Source organism: Tachypleus tridentatus, chromosome 6 (assembly GCF_004210375.1).
Source record: "Tachypleus tridentatus isolate NWPU-2018 chromosome 6, ASM421037v1, whole genome shotgun sequence".
Taxonomy (NCBI): domain Eukaryota; kingdom Metazoa; phylum Arthropoda; class Merostomata; order Xiphosura; family Limulidae; genus Tachypleus; species Tachypleus tridentatus.
In genome coordinates, this window is record NC_134830.1 from 90,390,507 (window position 1) to 90,412,989 (window position 22,483).

General features: G+C 32.6%; 1 protein-coding gene across 5 annotated transcripts in view; it reads right to left on the minus strand.

Annotated features, from left to right (window-relative positions):
• LOC143253017 (serine/threonine-protein kinase tricornered-like) overlaps window positions 1-22,483 on the minus strand; it is a 113,188-nt gene that overhangs the window by 17,412 nt on the left and 73,293 nt on the right. For 4 of the 5 annotated variants that reach the window (XM_076506056.1, XM_076506058.1, XM_076506060.1 and 1 more), the window contains 4 exons: window positions 7,804-7,949; window positions 2,354-2,405; window positions 1,747-1,953; window positions 508-631 (listed from right to left, as the gene is read on the minus strand). In XM_076506056.1, coding sequence (XP_076362171.1) covers window positions 508-631; window positions 1,747-1,953; window positions 2,354-2,405; window positions 7,804-7,949 — 529 coding nt within the window. Of the gene's footprint in view, window positions 1-507; window positions 632-1,746; window positions 1,954-2,353; window positions 2,406-7,803; window positions 7,950-13,912; window positions 13,933-22,483 lie in introns of those variants that run through there. The other variant, XM_076506061.1, reaches the window with a different exon arrangement.

Sequence of the window (22,483 nt, forward strand, 5' to 3'; positions counted from 1 at the left end):
AAAAATAGCAAAAAAAGTTCACAAATAAACAATGTTTCTCTATGACATACTGAATAAATAGAGCTACCCAATGTTAAATGTATAACTTACTGAAGACAGTACATGAAATATGACCTTTCAGATTACAACTTATAGTGTTACATAAAATTAAGTGAGCTTATTCCATGAAAGACGATGCAAGTTTTAAGCACTGCAGCTTTAAAACAATTTTATTAGTTAATTACAAATGGGGTGTAGTTTATCAGTCCCATAAATATTTTTGTTCAATTTCTTTTTTTGAGTGAACAAACATAGTGACTTCTCTATTTGGGGAGCTGTTACATTATGAAATGTTTAGATAAAAAAACAACAAAAACTGCTCTACATTCTAAAGTTTTATATTATTAAAATTCTTAAAAATACTCTGCAAGTAAATGTAAATAGAACATTAAATGGTCTTAAACAAAATGTTCACAGTGCCAACAAATCAGGTTTCTCAAAAGAAGTCACTGTTTCAAAACACTTCACCTCCAGGTAAAAACTCCATTATGAGATAGAGATTAAAAGCATCTTGAAAACTGTAATACATCTTCACAACCCACTGATAGTCTGCTTGTACCAAAATGTCACGCTCTGCTCGTACATGAGCCACCTATAAAGCAGATCAAAACAAGTCTGTGTTAAAGCAAGGGAAACAAAAAAAAATTTTAGCAACCACAATTAAAGTAAAATAAAAAATTTCTGAACAATTTTTTAAATTTTATTTTCAGAAAAAAAAATAAATAATAATTTGGACAAATAAATATTTTACACACTGACATAAAAGCAAAAACAATCTTTAAATGGCTTATAACAAAAATTCATTTGATAGCTGCATTTATTTTTATACACAGAAACCAACAATTAAAATTTAAGCAAATTCAAATATATTTTTCAGCATCTGATGTTAACAGAAATAGAATCTGTAGCACAACAACCTGCTATATAACATGTAAAAGCAAGCTTCCATTTTGTGAATAGATAAATATTCCAAAGGATGACAAAGGATTGCACGTATTATAAAAAAAAAAACAATAGATAAACATTTCTTACATAAGTAAAACAAATACATGTTGATGAGTAATAAAGCTGTTACTGTTTGCAGAATTTTGTAGAAAGTTACTTGATGGCTATCACTGCTAACCAACCCTAATTTTGAAGTAACAGATTTAACAAGAAAACAGCTAGTAAACATCATTTATTTCCAGCTCCTGGGCTAATCTTTCTCAATAAATGGATCTGATTTGCATTCTTATAAGCTCACTCAAAGTCTCAAATTGTGGAGATGACTTTTTAGGCAGTAAAAGGGCACAAACCATGGAACCTCAGATCCACAGTCCACCACACTAACTACTATGCTGTACTCAGCCTTAGTAACATAAATGTAAAAAATCACATTTAGTACTACTACAATGGAAAAATGTATTTGAAGGTTGTAAGTTACAAGGTAAAACAACTAACACAATTTATACTTTTTAAATGAATATAGTAAAAGAGTATAAATCACAGAACCGCAAATCCACAACCAAACAATAATCATCAAGCTATTCTTGAGCCAAGTAATATAAAGATCATAAACAGTATTTATTACCACTGTAATGAAAAATTTATCTGAAGGTTGTAAGTTAAAAGAAAGTACATAAATTAACACTGTTTTACACTTTTAAATTAATGTAGTTTTAACAATTTAAAACTATGTATTTACAGGTTAAAAACTAATAATTTTACCTGTTCTTTCTCTAACATATCTACTTTCCTTAGAATTTTCATAGCATAAACATGGCCAGTATCTTTTTTTTGTACAAGACGTACTTCTCCAAAAGCACCCCGACCAATCACCTTCAATGGCTCAAAATCTTCAACACCAAGTCGAGATCTCTTCAGTCTAAGAAATTCAGACTCCTTTGTAGCATGTTTTATTCTCTTTTCATTTTTCTAAAAATATACACACAAAAAAGTATACCTACTTTGAATAAATTATTTATTTTCATATTTGTTTTAAGAAATCCAGATTTAGCTATTTTTCCAAATACCAATAAAAACAAAATTAAAAATTTGAAATGTTTACACAAAAAAATAAATACAACTGGATTTTAACAACGTATTAGCAGGAAAATTAAAATATTTTCATTTCTTCTATAAGTACGCAGAAAAAAAGCAGTTAGAAAACTCAACAGACTAAAACTTGCCAAATTCACTGAGTCCTGTAACTTTTTACTTGATGACAAAGGAAATAACAGTTAATTGTGACTGTCAAACATTAAAAATAAATGTCAAAGAATAAAGAAAGTAAGAGTTTATTATACTTAAGTGATGCACATTATATTCAACCAACCTCTTTCTCTGAAAGTCCTTCTTCATTCATTGACTCCTCTAGCTTTTCTTGTCTAGAAAAATAAAACAAATTCTTACTTGATCATAGTTTCTGCAAGCAAAATAGTCTGAATATCAAAATATTTCACAAAAAAGTACAGTATCCTATACCAAACAAAAACTTTGAGGTAGAACAAACTGTTGCTTGCATAAATATAATTGTTTGCTTGGTAAATTTCACCCAACGTTATAGTAAGGCTTTCTGTCTCAGCTAACCTTAAATTTGAAAGTCATTTATACCACACCCACAACTATAAACAAATACAAAGATATTTGAATCATGTGGTTGTAAAACTAACACTTCAACATGTCACCATCAAACTACTTTTTAAGATATACTAAATAATCACAAAAACTCCTTGTTCTACAAAGTATAAATGTACTGAAAATTAATAAAAAGTATTAAATCAAATCAAATATATACTGAGAAAAAATGTGAAATTTTTTCTTCTAATGAAATAAAACATTGCACATATTTTTTATTATTATTATTACTATTTATGGAGCTAAAATTGACTTGTAATTAAAATCATTTAGCAAGTTTGAAGGCTTTTATTAAGAGATTCAAGTCAAGATAAAGAGAAACAAATCAAAAAATGTCTACAGCTTGTATTAATCTAACATTTATAACAGATGGTTACATTCAATTAATAAAAGAAAATTAGTAACATTCACAATTATTCTTTTAATATACAGGTTGTGTAGAAATGTAATTCTTGACTTGGTCCAACTTTAATAAATTGTGGAACTGGAGAAAAGATGTGTTATGCATTCAAATAATTAAATCTTGGTAAAAGAAGGTGGCATCAATTTTCTTCTTTGTAGTTTTGGTTCACACTATTTAATACTCACAAAACACCAATTTTATGAACTTGTGATACTTTTAATACTTGTTTCAATGATCATGCTTTCTCTAGTTTTTCTCCTTTCCTCTTGGAATAACAGTATTAACTGTCCAGAAAAGAAATTTCTTGAATGTATCTAAAGCTATTAGGTATACTGATTGTTATTTAATAATACAGTTCCTGAAGATACTAATTTTTTCACTGAAAGTCTTGCAGTCTTTTAAAAGACTTTTGTTTAATAATGAAGAAAACAGTTTTCCAAAGTTGGAATGTATTAGTATCAAAAGTTTAACAATTGATATTAATAATACAACTGCAGTGCAAAAAACAGGACGTATTATCCTTACTAATTTTATAAATACACAATGGACAGTTGCTGTTAGTTGGTTTGCTTATAACCTGGGGATCACAAGACTAAGAGACAATAATGAATGTAACAGAAAGAACCTCTCTAAATAGAATAAAAACATCATGGCAGCAGGTGGAAAGCTTGTCCAGGAAAATGTCAAGTTTATTAAAGTCTATCCACAAATTTTACATTTTAAGTAAAACTGCATTAGCATGCTAATAAATAATGCTATAAATACATATCTCTTCTTGACTCCAACTAAGATTTTTTCCCACAATGCTATGAAAGAAAAAACTGAAAAAGAAAATCGTGGCTGAGGATTGAGAGAAACAAATTATGGAATTGACCTTTGTGCTTTACTACATGCTAAAATAACTCAATATTCAATACTAAACAGTTGCAGATAAAACACAAACACTGGCAATTCTTGACATAATTTAAAAATATTTATAAACAGCACAATTCCCATGAGTAATATTAAATATGTTTAATTATGCTGTATATATCTACAACTTAGTACATCTTCACTAAGTTCACATGCTTGCCTTCAGTTGTTTACCTTGAGCATGAATTTATAGGGAGACAAGTCAAATTTTAAAAATGAATACATAAGCATATCAATTTTGAATCTGCTAGCTACTTTATCATATCATCCTTCATGTCTAGATCAATAATTAAACCAAAATGTTGTTAGAAAATGTGTTTCACTTCCTATAAAGTATTTTAGGTTAAATATATATATACATGAATTGTTTTTACCACTTTTAGAAGTGTTATAAACTGTTATAAACAACTGTGTTTCACCTTTTGTTCAAAATGCTAGCATTCAGTATATAATCCACTATGATGTTTAATTGTATTAAGTTTCATGATTGTATCACTGTCATCAACATACAGGGTTCATGTCAAAATGTTAAATATTTAAAATGAAGACATTATATTTCCACTTATCATTTCAACATTTACCACTTCTTAGTTTAGTCCACCAAGAACTTACAAAATTTGTTAAATATTAGTTTCTAAATGTGTGAGAAATCTTGACAATAGATAATACTATGTAACAAAATTTTTACTTTTTCTTGTTCCTGGGCAAAAAAAGTATTATTTCCCAATTGCTTATGCCTAAAGTAAATGGAAAAGACCTATTTTTCTCTTCAAACTTTACTTTTGTGATCTGGGAGTTATAACGAAAACATGATGGGAGACTATATTTGAGGGCTGATACGTGAAAGTGATCTACATTACAGTTGCAAATCTCAAAAAATTACTCACTTCTAAACATTTTTGTTCATTTTTTTTATAACTAGTGTAAATACATGTAAATCTTGATTCATATGTTGCTTTATTCAGACTATGTATATGAAAATTTGCCTATTTTTACATAGAAAATAGGTTAATTTCTAAATTTCATTATCCAGGTCACAAAAGCAAAGTTTGAAGGGAATAATGACCATTACCTGTACTTTCACAACATACGCAATTAAGAAATAGCAGATACTATCCAGGGACAAAATTTGTGTTACAGTGTCATACATGTAAAACATGCTATGTATGGACAGATAGCAATATTTTACATTGGCAGGTCAGATGATACCTTGTGGTTACATCCTTCTTGAATTTTTGCTGAATTGCTCAACAGTGACACATGTAGTTTGTGTACACTGGGAAGATTAGCATTACAGAATTTGGTATATAACTGTGCCTTATCAGACAGACAATTTTTCTTACCATAGCAGAATTTTGAAAGCTCTCTCTAAAAACATCCATTATAAGCATAGTTTGACTTGTGCACTCATCATATTTTGACTACATTTGCACTTAATAAAGATCATTTCACACCTATCTTAAATTGCATTCAATCTCTTTCATCCTTCAAACTTGGTCAGAGCTAGAGGAACTCAGTTTAACTCCCATGATACATTTTGATATTCAAGTTATTTGTGATTATCTTGTCTGGTTAGGAAAGTAGTTTATCTGTAATAACCAAACCTACATGTATACTAAATAATTAACATTCTTACATCTTATCTGACTAAATTCAATCATACTTTCACTGTCACAAAAACAAGGCATCACATTATATGCAGAGGACTATATTAGCTATTATTACATGCATATTGGAAGTATACAAACCATGTGTAGTTCATATCAACAAACTATATTATGCTCATGAATAAAGTTTACATTTACTTCAGTTGTTTCATGGTCAGAAATCTACAAATAACACTTTATAAACATTTTACTACACATTTCACTTATAAGCATATCAATTTTCACTTAATGTATTAAAAAAGAGGGGACAAAATAATAAATATAAAAGAAAAAATATGTGAATGTAAGAATATATTTTATTTCAATTCTATATCTTTTTCATATATCTTAAAATTACTATATATCCCCCCCCAAGTGAAATATTTTTATTTAATATTTTCAAATTTTGCTGCTTTATGCATTACTTCAACACTGTAGATTTTTAGGTACAAAGTTATAGAAACTTATATATGCCTACCACAGGTATTAAACATTGTTTTTGCATAAGCTCTCAAATTCAAGCTTACTATTGAGCCACTGGATGGCAAGACCACAGGACACAATAAATATATAGTACTTACAGTTACGCAATTACATAATTTTTTTTTTATTTCAACATTGGTATTATGTTTACCCAATTAGAGCTATTTGTTTAAATATCTCCAATTACAATTAGCTGCCATTATAGTTATAATTATATACTTCAAAGAAAACTATTCTCATGAAATGCATTAAAAAACTGTTCTCGTGGTAATTTGTAGCATGACAATGAAAAGGTCATCACATCGTTAGGAAAACGACGTGGCTAAATAATTAAAAGTACGCAATCCAGGAACTTCAAGGATTAACAACAATAGAGACAACTATGTAGCAACGTTACACCATATGTCATAGGTCAAGGAATAAGAGTGAGAAAAATGTCACGATAAGTGCTGTTCTGAAATATAGGTAACGCCCTTTGACGGTTAGAGGGTGAACGGCCGAAATTATCAAGGATAAGAACAACTTTTCTACTACTCACAACGGCAAGAAGTTCCGAAGTACTGCGTGCTACTACAGAATTTAGATACGTGTAATTAATGTTAAAGTTCACAAATTACCAGTAAATAGCTCCTCTGTTATAAATTAAAAGTTGTTTGGGTAAAGTACGATGACCATTATGTTTGTTGGATCTGATCAAAGTAACTAAACAGCACTTTACCTAACAGGAAATATCAAACTTCATATTTCAGTGGCTGAATGATACTTGGGAAAAGAAGAGGTGTACAAATAAAGGTGTGGAATCAAATTCAACAATAAGTTTTAATCGCTAAGCTATGCTCTTTTCTCGGTTTTAAAAATTAATTATGTTGTCACTTACACTGATTAAGTGTTAACTGAAACAAAATTACATTAGGAAACTAGAAACTAAACACTGACAGTAGATTATGTGAAAAAGAAGAAAGAACTGATGAAATGCGTAAAAAAATAATTTTATAAACACTACAGTGACACGTCCGTTAGGGTTGAAAGTTTGAGCAGGGTATTTCGTATTACCAAATAAGAAAGGGAGGGGCTTGAATTTCACACAAGTCCTTTTTACTGTCACTGGTATGGAACCAAATAAATAAAAAAGGTTTACATTTTTTTGTTTACTTTTACGTATCCACCTTTTATTATTTGATAGAACCTGAGCATAACACGCAAACCTGCTAAAAATGTGTTACAAAGGAGTGGTGTCCATACAGTTTCACATTACACCTATTAATTTCTCATTACGCAGCTATAATAATCTCTGACTAAACACCGTAACTGCGAAATATTATTTTTACTGTCACAAACTTAAAATGTTTGAAAACACAAATGTTATATACATATACAGGCAATCATACACAATGCATTCAATCAAACTTTTGGTTATGTACTTCTATAGCAACAGGCAAATTATTTATGCTGGCAGGTGAACAAAAGTTTACAAACAAATACAGCTGGTACTTTTACGCCCATATCTGGAAAATTAAAGAGTACGAAGAGACACCCAAGGTTTTTAGTCATTACAATAACAAGACTATGTTGTTATTGTTCTTTCTACTGACATTCAGACTTTAAACATTAATTTAAGTGCACATTTTCCTTCATGTTATCCGCCACTGCGTTACAAGGTCAAAACGTAAAGTGGACATTTGTAGAAACCTGAAGTTGTCTTACCTGTTCCTCCTTTCCATTTGTTGTGACAAGAAGTTAGAATAATAGTTCTCAAGGTGTAACTTAGCCTTATTGGCCTTGTCCAGTGTATGTCCACTGAATCTGACCTGTCTACTGTCAGTGGTCGCCATCTTTGCTCGATAATTTTTCTGCAAGAAGAAATAGCACTAATTACTACACACAAGTACTCGTATAAGTATATACTTACACGTAGTAAAAAACCGTCACAGGCTTTTTACTACAGTAATTATATAATCTGCACGGCCCATTTTAATGTAGGTTACTTAAACTTGGTGGGAAAAAAACAGTGACCTTAAACAGCTTATTCACATATTATCTCCACTTTAATATTCTGGAGATAACTTGATTCGTTATTATAACGTACCTGTTGGCTACTGACTTTGAATTGTTTTAGTCGATGATTCAAAGCTCATTTTTAACGAATATAAAACAATTTATTTCAAAAGACTTTACAAGTAATAAGCTTTTAAACGTTAATATAGGAAGCCTGCTTGGTGAAATGATAATTAGATAAATTTAAAATAGCGCAATAAGGGAGTTAGTGCAAGTAACACAATTATATAAAACAGAACACTACAGAGTTTGGAATCAATAATGCAGGAAAAGAACAACGTTAAATGAACTGCTTGACACACTCCACTCCTATTACACAAATGTGGAAAATATAAAAAGACTGGCATGGCCCATGTCAAAGTTCTGTTCCGAGTTTCTTATTTAAGACCAAGTGTCAAAATCTTAAAACTTCTAGGGAGAGTCCGTAGCAATCAGTTAATTATTTGGTTGGTTTGTTTATAAATTTCGCGCAAAACTACACGAGGGCTATTTGCGTTTCCCATCCCTAATTTTGCAATGTAAGACAAGAGGAAAGGCAGCTAGCTAGTCATCACCACCCAATGCCAACTCTTTTACTAACGAACAGTGGGATTGAAAGTAACATTATAACGCTCCCACGGCTGAAAGGGCGAGCATGTCTGGTGCGACGGGGATTAAAACCCGCGAACCCCAGATTACGAGTCGAGCGCCCTAACAACCCGGCCATGCCCAGCCACTAATTATTTGGTAATGCTCTACACAAAATGAAACAAAATCCTTCAAAGAAACTAACAATACTTGATCAGAAGTTTCAAGTTCATCATTTATTGTATAATAACTCCAACCAAATAACATGCATTCCATAATTTACTGCTAGTTGATACTTGTATAAATCGTACTTTTTTTCCATCATGGTGAAACGATACAGAAATTTACACAACAAAAGACGACCAGATGCAATTTATAAAAGTACACATGGATACATTTTTAAAAACTTCATTCTCGATTTAAGAAAAATCGAAAAATACTTCCTTAGTACCTAACCACTTCCATCTTTTTGTCATTAATATGTAGCTTAAAATAAGTTTTAACCGAAAAGGTCCACTAATAATATTATTACTATAACTTGGTAATATATTCTACCCAAGTTTCACAAATTATTTTCCGGCACAGCTGTGCAACTATTAGTACATAGTTTAATCTACGATATTCTGTCCGTTTCTGTTGGACTAACGAAAATCATATTATCTTATTAAAATATGAAATACTACCTACCTCAGAATAATCTAATTGTCCCAAAACGTAATACAAATATCAACAACAGTTTATGATCAATGTTAAAGTCACATTCAGAACGTAGAAGAATAGTTGCGAGAAGTAAAAAGTTATTTGCTTAGCAGAGTGAAAAAACCGGCTATCACTCACTGTACGGTTTCGAAACAAATTTAACCTGTCGTCTGAATTTTCCATGGAAGCATTGCGAGACGGACAATCCGCTGCAGGAAACACAATACATAATATTGCCGTCTGACTCGCTCACTACTAACAACACATGCGCCACTTAAGATCAGACTACTTTTGGTTGTAAATACTTAGATTTAACGCCAACCGGCCATATTACTGAAATGAAAACGGAATGATCAAGAAAACATTGGTAATTTGAAGACACTTTCAAAACCTTCTGTTTATGTTGGCTTGAACTCACGGCGCCACAAAAACTAGTTTCGGTGCCGTGACGTATATGACGTAATTAACTCAGTCACGTTATTCACCCTTCCTGAAACAGAACCAACCACACAGGTGATTCAACCTTCATTACAAACGACAGAACAAGGGTCGTTACATCATTTATAAAACACAAACTACAAGATTTAATTTTTCATTCTTCAACATAATCTCGAAAATATTTTACTCATGTTTGGCAATAATTACACTAAGAGGCTATGTATTGACACTAAATAAATATTATATTTTAGTTCGTTTGGTTTTTTTTTAATTTCGCGCAAAGCTGCACAAGGGCTATCTGCACTAGCCGTCTCTAATTTAGTAGTGTAAGACCAGAGGGAAGGCAGCTAGTCAGCATCACCCACCGCCAACTTTTGGGCTATTCTTACCAACGAATAGTGAGATTGACCGTACATTATTAAAGCTCCACGGCTGAAAGGGCGAGAATGTTTGGTGTGATGGGGGTTCGAACCCGCGACCCTCAGAACGAGTCGAAAGACTTAACCACCTGGCCATGCCATTACATTTTAGATATCATATCAAATGTACAATATTATTCACACTGTATATATACAATTCTAAAAATGTACATGATCCCGGAAACACACTGCTTAGCCTGTGTGAAAAACCATAAACAATATCATAATACCGAAAACAATGTTCAGGTGGGCTGAAAAGATCTTGATAAACCCGGAACTTCATCTCTGTGTCGATCTATTAGAATCGCTAGCAAGGGAAATTGATGAAAACAACGTGTTGTAGAAACACGGAAATATCGAACTCCAGCTTTAACTGAGACCTACAATTTCTTAAGAGTTTTCTGACGGATAAGGTATTTATATTGCGAAAATTTACATGGGTGAGGCCATAGTAAAAAGTAATAAATGGTTAACATGAAGATCACAGAAAAAACAATACAGTAGATGGAAAGGATTCGTGGTTTGCACACACTAGATCCATTTAAAATGATTTATTATCAAGCCTGGTCAACTTAATACTCCCGTATATGTTTAAAAAATATACGGAACTAAAACGTCTGTTCAAGTCATACGATTGTGCTATTCAAGTACACTGATATGATGGTATATTTCAGAAATAAAATAAATTTGGTATTCAGGTACACTGTTGCGCAACACAAAAGTTCACGAAACAAAAACGGATCCAGCAAATGCTACGCGGGGAATTAAAACAAACTTGATTAGCGAAGGAAAACAAATAAAGCAGAATCGTGACTGGTATTTGTGTAAATGACTTTCATTTGCTTGGAAACATTCGTTAACTCAGTTTTGGAAAAGGTTCAGGGTTGCGGGTGGATACAAGAGTCTATAGAGCTCCAACGCCAAGTCCAATCTTCTCGCTTAAACTTTCTCTCAACCATTAAACGGCGGCCATCATCAACAGATGATGCTACCAGCAACATTCCGGCTGTTTAAGGGTTAAGCACGACTCTTTTACTTATTGGGCAACTTCTTACTGTCAGTGACGTTTTAACTGAAGAGAAATTTACTAAAACATCCATAGAAGATAAAGTTGGGATCAATAATCATGAAATACCAAATTCTGAAATCGAACCAGTAGGATCCCAAATCCATAGATTACCTATATCAATCATAATTCAAAACAAGCGTATACAAATGAGAAAATCCCTAAACTCATACTGACTTGTACAAATCTCCATGTCATCCTTTGAAATAAACTTACACTAATCCTCTGCATACAGAAAACACCCGTAAGAAATATTAGAAAAAAATATATGAATATATTAAATAATATATTATACATTGCATATAGATAGTTAAACTACGACGACATTAATATCACCATATTCTCTCATTTCCTTTGATATCACCTTACCTTAAAAAGAACATTTAATTGTTGGAAAGGGTTAAAATGAGGTTACTTATATGATATACGTGTTTTAAAAGTTGTCATACCAGGAAAAGTTAAGATAGTTAAAAAACAGAGTTAAGGGGATCTAACTGTGATGTTAAACATTATTAAAGGAGCTGAAAGTACTGATGCTTCATTTTCATATTTAACAGTAAGAACACTAGGAAAAGTGAGCAGAATAAAAAATTTTCATCTTCAGCTTAGGCAGTTTTTGTTTCTTAACATGGTGTTTGGTCTTTGGATGTGGCAGCTCCAGTAAATTTAAGGAAGTTTACAGAAAGTCTCAATACAAATCTTGTAACAGATTTACCGTTATGCGTTTATTTTAATACCTACGTTTGTTTCAGTATAGACTTTTTTTAAGCATGTGACCTATACTGTTGGATATGTATTGTGTAAACACCGTGTGATTGGTATATAAAACCGACTAGCCGAGAGATATTTAATATTATTGGTCAGCTACAGTCAGTATACTAGAGGCCTCAGAAGCTATAATTGTGATTAACGCTTATTAATGGAAAAACTAAAGAACTTGACCAAGAACGTTTATAGATTTCAAATATTACAAACTGTTAAACTTAAAATTACGGTTATTTGACATAGTAATATGTAACGCACATAACGTAATCGGACACTCGTCTGAAATAAATTATATTGCGTAATAGTAGAAATAATTGAAAAGAGCAACAATGAAAAAGTAATTCCAAATATTACAAACTGTTGAGCTTCAACGAACGTTAGTATCTGTATAAGGACAATAAACATTTTCATCGGTAAAAAGTCAACTTGCAGACGGCGTGAAACCACGGAATATCAACTCGGAATTAACTCGCTCGTCGTGGGCCAAGATCATCGATAAAATATTCAGATCTAGACCGGATAAGACTCAGTATTGTCTGTAAGTTTATAAAACTTTTACATAAATCATTATTTGTAATAACTATTAGTAATAACAGTTATTATAAATTGTATTTTTTGTATATTAAAATATATTTGTATTAAAAAAGAAACTTTTGTGCATCAATCTTGTTGGCAAATATCACACTTTATACACGTTAACATTTAATTAACTTTTAAATGCAAATTAAGATTTCCGGTTATCGAAATCGTAATACGTATCACAATAAATAGAAGACACATCCGAGATAAATTATAATACTTAACAATCGAAACGAACAGAACTGGATTTGGGTTTCATTTATTTCTGTTGTTTATACGTGGAAGGAACATTCTAAGGACCGACAGATTAGATCTTAATCAATAAATATTGTATATTATGATGACACAACACAAATTCATATTGACTCGCACACAAATTTACTCACAAAGGTTTTCCAGTAAATGAGTGACAACATTAACCAATGAAATGTCAGATACCAATCCACACTGACAACTTGAACCAACTTTTATAATAACTTCATATATTTTTTATTATGTATCTGGTGGGTGTTGCACAATCTGTTATGCAGAAAGTTTGCTACAACTCAGCTAAATAAATCAAGCAATTATTGGAAGACATTAACCAACGTCTCAGTATGACATATCCCTCAATGTATTAGAAATTAACTGTTATACATCCTTTCATTATGTAACTGTCACACAATACCTTGATGCTATCTTGCCATAAACCACCAGCTGATAACTTAAAACACATTTTATTGCCAATCATTATGCTGTCCTGACTGCTGGTTTAGCAGTTAATCCCACTCTTAATAATTTGGAGGTCCTCACTAGTATCTCAGCCAATCAGTAGATAACCTGCTTCTCTCTTGGTTCTACTTCATTTCACTCTCCACATGCAGTCACAAATATATTGCCAGTCTCTTTCTCATAACATACAGCTCTCATTTAGTAGTGTAAGACTAGAGGAAAAGCAGCTAGTCATCGCCACGACAGGCAGTTTTTGGGATACTCTTACCAACGAACAGTGGGATTGACTGTAACATTATAATCACTTGGCCATGCTGGGCTATGGAACAATGTATCTGACGATTGGTATTTAAAGGCATGAAAGAATTCGGAAATTTATTTTGTGAATTTTTACCATAACGATTCGTATAATATTACAAGCGCAAATTTAAAGTAACTGTCATTTTAATCTTGGCTAATATTTGATCATTTAAAATACCAACAAACTTAAATTCACACAATGTCTGCAATTTACCTTTACGTAATTAGATCTAGTGCAAAACGCCCCACACCTCTATTCAGGGTTTCTCATGCACCTTTACATCCTTAAAACACCCTCTGTTCAGAAACTTTAGCCTTCTATTGCTCCTCCTCCTTGCATGTGATAAACATCTATGCGTGACTCACGTGAATCGTGTTCATGCGTCACACAAAACTGAAATTATAATATAAAACTTCACGTTCTACAAACCGTTAGAATGTCAGTATACAATACGGCTAAAGCATGTATGATTAAAAACTAAACAAAACGTATTTGGGTCAGGGATAACTGCAGCACTCACTACCAATATATCTTAGATCTTATGACACTCGTGGTTTGCGCTTTAGATCCACCGAGTTCTATATATCTTTACATACTGCAGGAAAAAAAAAAAAGGCGGATAGAGATCATGGTGTTATTTGTTTATGTTCTTCAAAACAAAGTTGAAACCAGTTTCGTAACTTAAAACTGCAAAACAAATAACGAACATAACACAAACCACGGGCCAATAATAATTGCATAACAGGCAAGCAAATATACGATATACTTATATATATTGGTGTGTTTCTGACCAACAATGCATAGTATACTCATAAAATAAAAACACTGTTGTCTTGGCACGCAAATCTGAATGTCGTGTATATATATATATGTATGTGTGTGTGTGTGTGTGTGTGTGTGTGTGTGTGTGTGTGTGTGTAAATTGTAACCTATTTATTTGTATTTTGTGTGAAGTTTCTTTTCCTGGTCTTGCTGCTCAAACTTATCTTTATCCGATTATCGGTTATCAATATACACAATTATCCAGAATATACTGTGAACAAAAATACAAACAGACTATAATATAAATACTTTTAGCTTATCTTGTATGTAGTTTATCTATAAAAATCCAACTCGATTCTTAATCATACATAGGGAAAAGTTAACAAAAGAACATTCAGTAAACGAACATTCAACTTTCGATCTTTTCTTTGGCTTTCGATTTCTGCTTGATTACCAAACCTTTAAATTCCACGGATCGCACGTTATAAACTTCTTTAATTCCAACCTTTTCACCAAATATGACAGTATTCAACAATTTCATGAGATTTAGATATGGTAACGTAATTATAATCTACAGGTTGAACTCAATCCTATCATTCTTTATGGATTTGATGTCTCACTGCATATTAATGTTTTTCTCTCAACGTCTCCAATCATACCAAAAGTTTGATTAAATTTTGTTTTCAATGCATTCATCTGTGTTAGACTTCTAGGAATACAATTTTTCATTAAAAACTGAAATACAAAATCAAAGCAACAGCAGCAGAAGTAGTAACAAACACTTCTTCGAATTATTTATTAACTTATATCCATCAAATATATCCGGTCTTTCCTCCACTGTATGTTGTGAAGGGCATAATAACACGAGAGAAATTAGCCTCGAAATTTGTAAAATGCACGATAAAATCTTACATCGTTCTACCAGCAGCTTGAAAACAAACTGTTTTACTGATACAAAAGGTAAAAATAAGCCAGTATAACTTTACCTTTGATTACCAGAGAGAAAAAAAGGGCTATTGTCAAATACACTACACTAACTACTGATATTTTCCTCCACTCTTGTTACTTTCAGAGTATGATATAACACACACTCGATCAGTAAGACAGGACTATAGAAACCCAATACACAATCTTAATATTAAAAAGGGGAAAAATGGAAAAAACTAAGATACAAAATTTGTAGTCGTGACTTCATTAAACGAATACCAATCTTCTGTGAATTGCGTCGATATCATTACATCACAACCGTACAAAACAGGTTTACAAATATTATAGTTTCCTGTATCCTGTTTTATATCAAATCCTCCGTTATTAAACTCATACGACATTAGGAGTACAGAAAGATCACATTAGATAACTGCTACGTGAACACTTCCTCTAGTGGGATATTTGTAAATAAAGATTCAACATCACTGCTTGCCATGAGAACAGTGATTGGTCATTTAGTCCTTGCATTGTTTATAAAACCAAACTGTCATGTACTAAATGGTAATGTTATTCTACATAAAAGTATAGCTGTATGTCACGTTGATCGAACTTAATGATGCCCAAGGATTTTTATAAAGGACTTCACATCCCAACTGTATTTCAAATTGATGGATTATAAACTACCTTACTAGCGGGTTTAAAGAAGAGGAGCCTTAACAATTGCAGATTCGTAGGTCCAAGCTTTAACACAATAAACTGTTAAACACCCTTTGCACTTTCAACAGTAAGGGCGTTATAATTTTAACAATTAATTCCGTTATTCGGTTAAGAATTGTCACATAGGCAGCGGGCACTGCTGATTTGATATCCTCTCTTTGGTTAGCAGTCTAAATTACGGCTATATTTGTTGGTCTATGTATCGCATGAGACATCGTTTAGAACGAAAATGTGAAATACTTGACACGCAGTACAAACGCACCATACACACACACATAGTTTACTATATCCTATTTTGTCAAATCCTAGATTACTGGATACATGTTCATACAGAATTACAATTACGTAAATGATAAATATTAACTTGCCACTAGAGTGCACTGTGACATTTTTTGGAGTTAGGGTGAACTTTTACTGTGGTCATTGATAATAAGTTAAACATTTGCTTTTTTTTTTTGGTGGACGTACCCATTTTTGAAATGATTGATATGCTGACCACTTCCAACAATACTAAATAAATGGTTCCTATACCAGTAGCTATCGAGATCTCTTTCTTCATGCCAATTGTAGTAACTTTTCTAAAGGTTTTGTTACAGAGTTCCCAGAACGTCCAACAGTTTATCAACCGACAGGTTTATTTCTGGCTTGAAATCGTTTGCTCAAAAGGGAATATAAAATAAAAGTAGATTTTTAGGATGAAATGTTTCCAAAAGCCCTTTTTCTTTTTTTTAACCACCTTCGCATGTCATTGCTTATATGTACACAAACACATAAGTACAGAAATTAGTTCTCGGTATGTAGAAAATATTTCTACTTATTCTATGTTGAAGAGAACAGTATATTTCAGTCGGATTCAGGAAAGTGAAGCATATGTTGTATGGTGCAGAACATGTTATTTCTGTGATAAAACTGGGTTACACTACTGTTTACATTGTATCCAAACCCTAAAATCGAGTGAAGTAACGTCCCACCGTATCCTGGTTCTACGTTAACACTCATTTCACACTACGATAATTAGTGTAACGTCGTGTGACAATTTACTTGCGTCTCATCGAAAGAACTGGACAGAAAATTATATTTCTCAAGTGCTTTATACAATGAAAAAATCTACTAACACTAATAAATTGATATGGATACTACTGTATCTGGGGTCTATCGCGATAATTTTATGAAAGCTTTTGTAAAGTTTCTCGAAGTTCTGGCTTATATTCAAGAAAATTTTAACTTTTATAATAGCTTTAAATTTGTATCCAATATACAGTTTGTTCTGTGAACAGTGACAATTGTACATTACCTGTTTTAGAGATAATTATTAAACGGGATATAAACAAACCAAAAAGTTTCTTAAGAGTATTTTAACGTAAACAGGAAGTTAATAAAACAGTATACACTACTGTAAATGCTGAGGGCTCTAGTGCTGTGATTCTACGTCTATACTGCAGTGTAAACATATCACGCATAGTTCTGATAACGGTACCTTCAGTAAGTCGATGCCCTGTAACTATAAAACCATTTTATGGTAACCATTCTCACATATATACATACGTATCTCACTGATAATGGGATTTAGAGGAGCGCCCTTCTTTTTATCGTGATTGCTGAGGCCATGAACCAAAACCCACTCTGCACAGATTTCAACCAGTTTCTAAATGTTAGATGTCTTAAGAGTTGGGTACATGTACGCATAATTTTATCATATGTGTTTGAAGATCACAATCGGCAATACTTTATTTAACATTGCCTTTTAGAGTAGGGTAGAGTGAGGGTGGAGTAGAAGCACAATAAACAAAAATGATTACATCACACTTTGCAGGGTAATCCAAAATAAAACTCTACATCTTAAAACCCACATAAAGAAAGGGATCATAAAATGAGCAACAAGAGGACTAATTCATGGCACATAACTATGGTTATACTGAAAAGTTTATATACGAGTAAATTAATTAATTTATAGCAAATACATTCCATAATGTCAGGCATATAAAACAATGATATTAACTACAGTGTGGATCAACCCCTTATATCATTTCGAGCCGTAGTACACGAACCATTCTTCCGATGCAAAGGTATGCGCAACATTAAAAGTTTGTTTTTGAATTTCACGCAAAATTTAGTGAAATTATCTGCGCTAGCCGTCCATAATTCAGCAGTGCATGATTAGAGGAAAAGTAGCTAGTCATCACCACCCACCGCCAACTCTTAAACTACTCTTTTACCAACGAATAGTAGGATTGATCGTTACACTATAACGTCCTATGGCTGAAAGGACGAGCGTGTTTGGTGCGACGGGGACTCAAACCCACGACACTCGGATTACGATTCGAGGACCTTAACCACCTGGCCATGCTGGGCCTATCATTAAAAATTACTTTCGTTTCGGGTTGACTATGTATTTTAATACATGTATTGCCATTCAGCTGCAACCGTATTTTCAGCATGAGAGCAGTAAAATTTAAATTGCTCCAGACTCGAGCACGTGATTCGGTTTGTCCAATTAACCTCGATATTTAAGGGGTATAAATTTGATCGACTCGTCACTGTTTGATACATATGATATATAAATACATGTGTATATTAACATAGGTCTGCGAATTTAAAGTGCATAAGAGTTGTTTTGGTTTTAATAACTGATTTTCTATGACTCAGCTACGTAGATTTCGAAAATAATCTTTTGTTTCTTCTATCACACAAGTTTTTTTTGGGTTTTTTTTTTTTTTTATAAACAGAAAAGAAAAAAAAACTAAGATCAAATTTATAACAAATTTATAACGTAAGAGAATACGTTTGGGTGATCTACAAAACCCTTTTGTTGCTACAGCGATGAATAAATAATATTCAAAAGAACAAAATAATGGAAAAATGCACGCACAACTAAATACTATACAGAAATGATACGTCTCGTGGCCTCGTAACAGTTTATATACTAGTACTGTGTTTATTGTGGGTTCTATAACGATCGATAAGATTCGCACGTCGTGATTAGTCTAGAGAAACCTACAGCCAACATTTTATACATAACAAAGTGTGACCCGATTTCAATGTAACTTATTCATTCATCTAAAATAAAAGTACATATGACGTTTTGTGAAAAATCTGTACGTAATGAAGAATAATGGATATCATTTCGGATTCATCGTACAAGGATTACTTTAGAACATGTACAACTTTGAAAACAATAAAACCATCGCATGCCTGTCTTATTTTAAATACATGTTAACACATTAATATAAATAGTGAAGCGAAAGAACGTCGAAGCTTTCAGTCACTCACATCTGTGTAATAAAACCCTAACAAGTCTCACAAAAAATTATTTACCTTAACTATAATATGCATACACCACAGACAATAAGTTACAATAAACAATTCCGTTCAAAAACAATGCACCGGAAACTGCTCAAATCATTGTAAGAACAAAGCAATAAACTTTTGAAAATTCACAATAGGAAACTTCATATGTGGAAAGATTTAAACTTCAATAGCCGGAGGCGATTCTCACGTTTTTCACGCATCTCTGCACAGTTAATGACCTGATGATATTGATGACAGAATAACAAGCAAGGTCAAAAACTGTAGATTAAGCTGTATGATATAAAAAATAAAGGCACCAACTATCGTTTTCTTGCTCAATTAAAGCTTTTAAACCTTAAGAGCTACTAAACAAATATAAGCTTTATAGCGTTAGAATTGGAGAAGAGAGGAACTTAAAGACCTCTGTCCTGCTCTAGTTCTGACCTTTATGAACGTTTTCCTGTTTAGTCTATGGTTTATTAAACAGTTCATTCATACATGCACATAACGGAAAACAAAGTTTTTGAAACCATGGCGATTTTAACAGTATTTCTTGTTGCGATCTTGAAAGGAATCCACTACAACACAATACAAAAGAAAGTCACGATTTATACGACATTAATATTAAAATACCAATTCACAAGGTAACATATTAAATAATGGATATTAAAACCAAAGCACCCAAGCAAGTTCACACGTACCGTAGTAAGCCAGTATTGGTTTATCTCATAAGTTTGCTATTTGTCTATACCGCATCAAATCGAAAATTTTCTATACCTCCAAGCTAACCAAATAATATCACGGGCGCATGACTTTTCCAAAGTACCCAGGAATTCCCATGAACCAAACCTTCACCGCATATACTAATATTATAAAAACTTATCAAACTCACTCCACGAATCAAACATTTTACCGAATATTGGTACACCAATAATAGGAAAACAAATCAATCTCACTACATTAAATCAAATGTACACTAGATGTTAGTATACCAGTAAAATAACCAAACTCGTACATCTGGGCATCATCCAAATTCTGGAATTTCTAGCGATAACACATTTAAAGTAAAATAAATACGATTTATAATTTTATGGGTTTATCAGGTCATTATTCCTTACGACATGAGAATCCAGGCATATACTTGCTATTGAATGTAATTCTTTTCTACATAGTAAACCGTTTTGATTTCAAGATAAAATCACCTATCAAAACTAAAGGGTAGCACAAGTAAGCTAAAGGCAACACCTTCTGTGAGTATACTCAGTAATATGTGACACTAAGACATTAACACCACAAAGTATAGTAATAATGGACCCAATTGTATCCTACATAGCGATGAAAAAGTAGGCAAAATTAATATACGAAGTTAATGATTTCACTGTTTCGTGAGGTTTTAATTCAAAATGTTCAGTCTGTTAATAAGTTACATTAGTGCTACCCTTTCCTTTTTAATTTTTGTTACACATCAGTAACCTACGCATTCTTTAATGATGTCCTATATTTAAAGGAGCCGAAACAATAATGTCGTTTTTACTACAACTCTGATTACATACGTTCACAAAGAAAATACAAGCTTGAATATCTCGATCTTATCGTATAATATTCTGTAACAAAGGGATAAAGAGGTTCCACCAGGTGCCACACATTCTGATAAAACAATGACACCAACTGGCACCTGACATGAAAAAATGAGAAACACTATAGTTACCTTATTATATAGTCATCTCGGTCTACAGTGACCAAGTATGTAAAACACGGCTTTCATTGTTAGAAACAAAGACCCAGAATATGTTAAAGACCACACAGTGATGACAACATTTATGATTTTTCATATCAATGCTAATAATAAATATTACATGTTTATTTGTTATTTTTTACCTGGCTACCTGCTAACAAATGAAACACCAATAACGGTTATTTTAGAAAAGAACCAAGTAGAACAGATTAGCAGTGTACAACACCCTCTATTACGGAGAGTTGTACGAGATGCAATTGAAGAATGCATTATAAGAGTGATAGCCAACCCCTTAGCATGGATGATAGTTGATAGGGTCTGGCTGCTTTTCCTCTTGTTAGTAGTTCAAAATTTGGGGCGATGACAAATAGCCTTAGTATCTTTGTCATGGATACGAAATACGATTTAAGATGTGGAAGAACTGAAATGAGAAGTTTATAACGCACGTTCAACAGCGCCTGGTGATCAAATGACTTCAATGACCTCGCAACATTTGCGACTTTGAAGTGTTATTATTACTATCATTAACTCTGTGAGAAGCTAAAACCGACAAAACCTGCTGGATTTCTGTACGTGATATTTATAATTTACATCAATACGCAACTGACTCGTATTTCCGAACTTATTTCATAGCGACAGAAAAGGATGATCTGGTTTCTATCATTAAATTAACGCTTATATTCCCACAAAATTAGTAGTTTAATAATGAAATGCAGTTCATATAGAATTAATTGCGATACTAAGAAAACTGAACTCGCTTTGACTACCTTGAAGTAACCTCAAATCAAAAGTTACTATATAAATCGTACAGTTCACACATTTTTAAATTAAACTCTTCAAGGTTGATTACATTATACAAATAAGAGCCATCATGCAGTAACTTTTCTATGAATAAAAAAAGAAAGAAGCTTCATTAACCACTTTCTTATGATATTACAAACTATTCAACATCGTCACTAGATGGAGAAACTATTGTCAAGAGGTTACGCACTGTTGATAGTAAGTCTAATCTGAATAGGCCTGAAATAAGTAGGTGGTTAGGACACTCAACTCGCAATCTGAGGGTCACGAGTTCGAAATCCACAACAACTAACGTGCTCGCCCCTTTCTGCCGTAAAGGTGTTATGATATGATTTGTTTGGAATTAAGCACAAAGCTACACAATGGACTGTCTGTGCTCCAGCGGTTTCCAGCGATGCGAGTCCGTAGACTTGTCGCTGTGTCACTTGGGGTGGGGGCTGGAGCGTTATGACATGATGATGACAATTAGATAAATAGTAGCTCAAGAATTGGCGGTGGGTGGTATTGACTTTAGTCAACACCTAAATATTATGGACAGTTAGTGGAAATAGCCC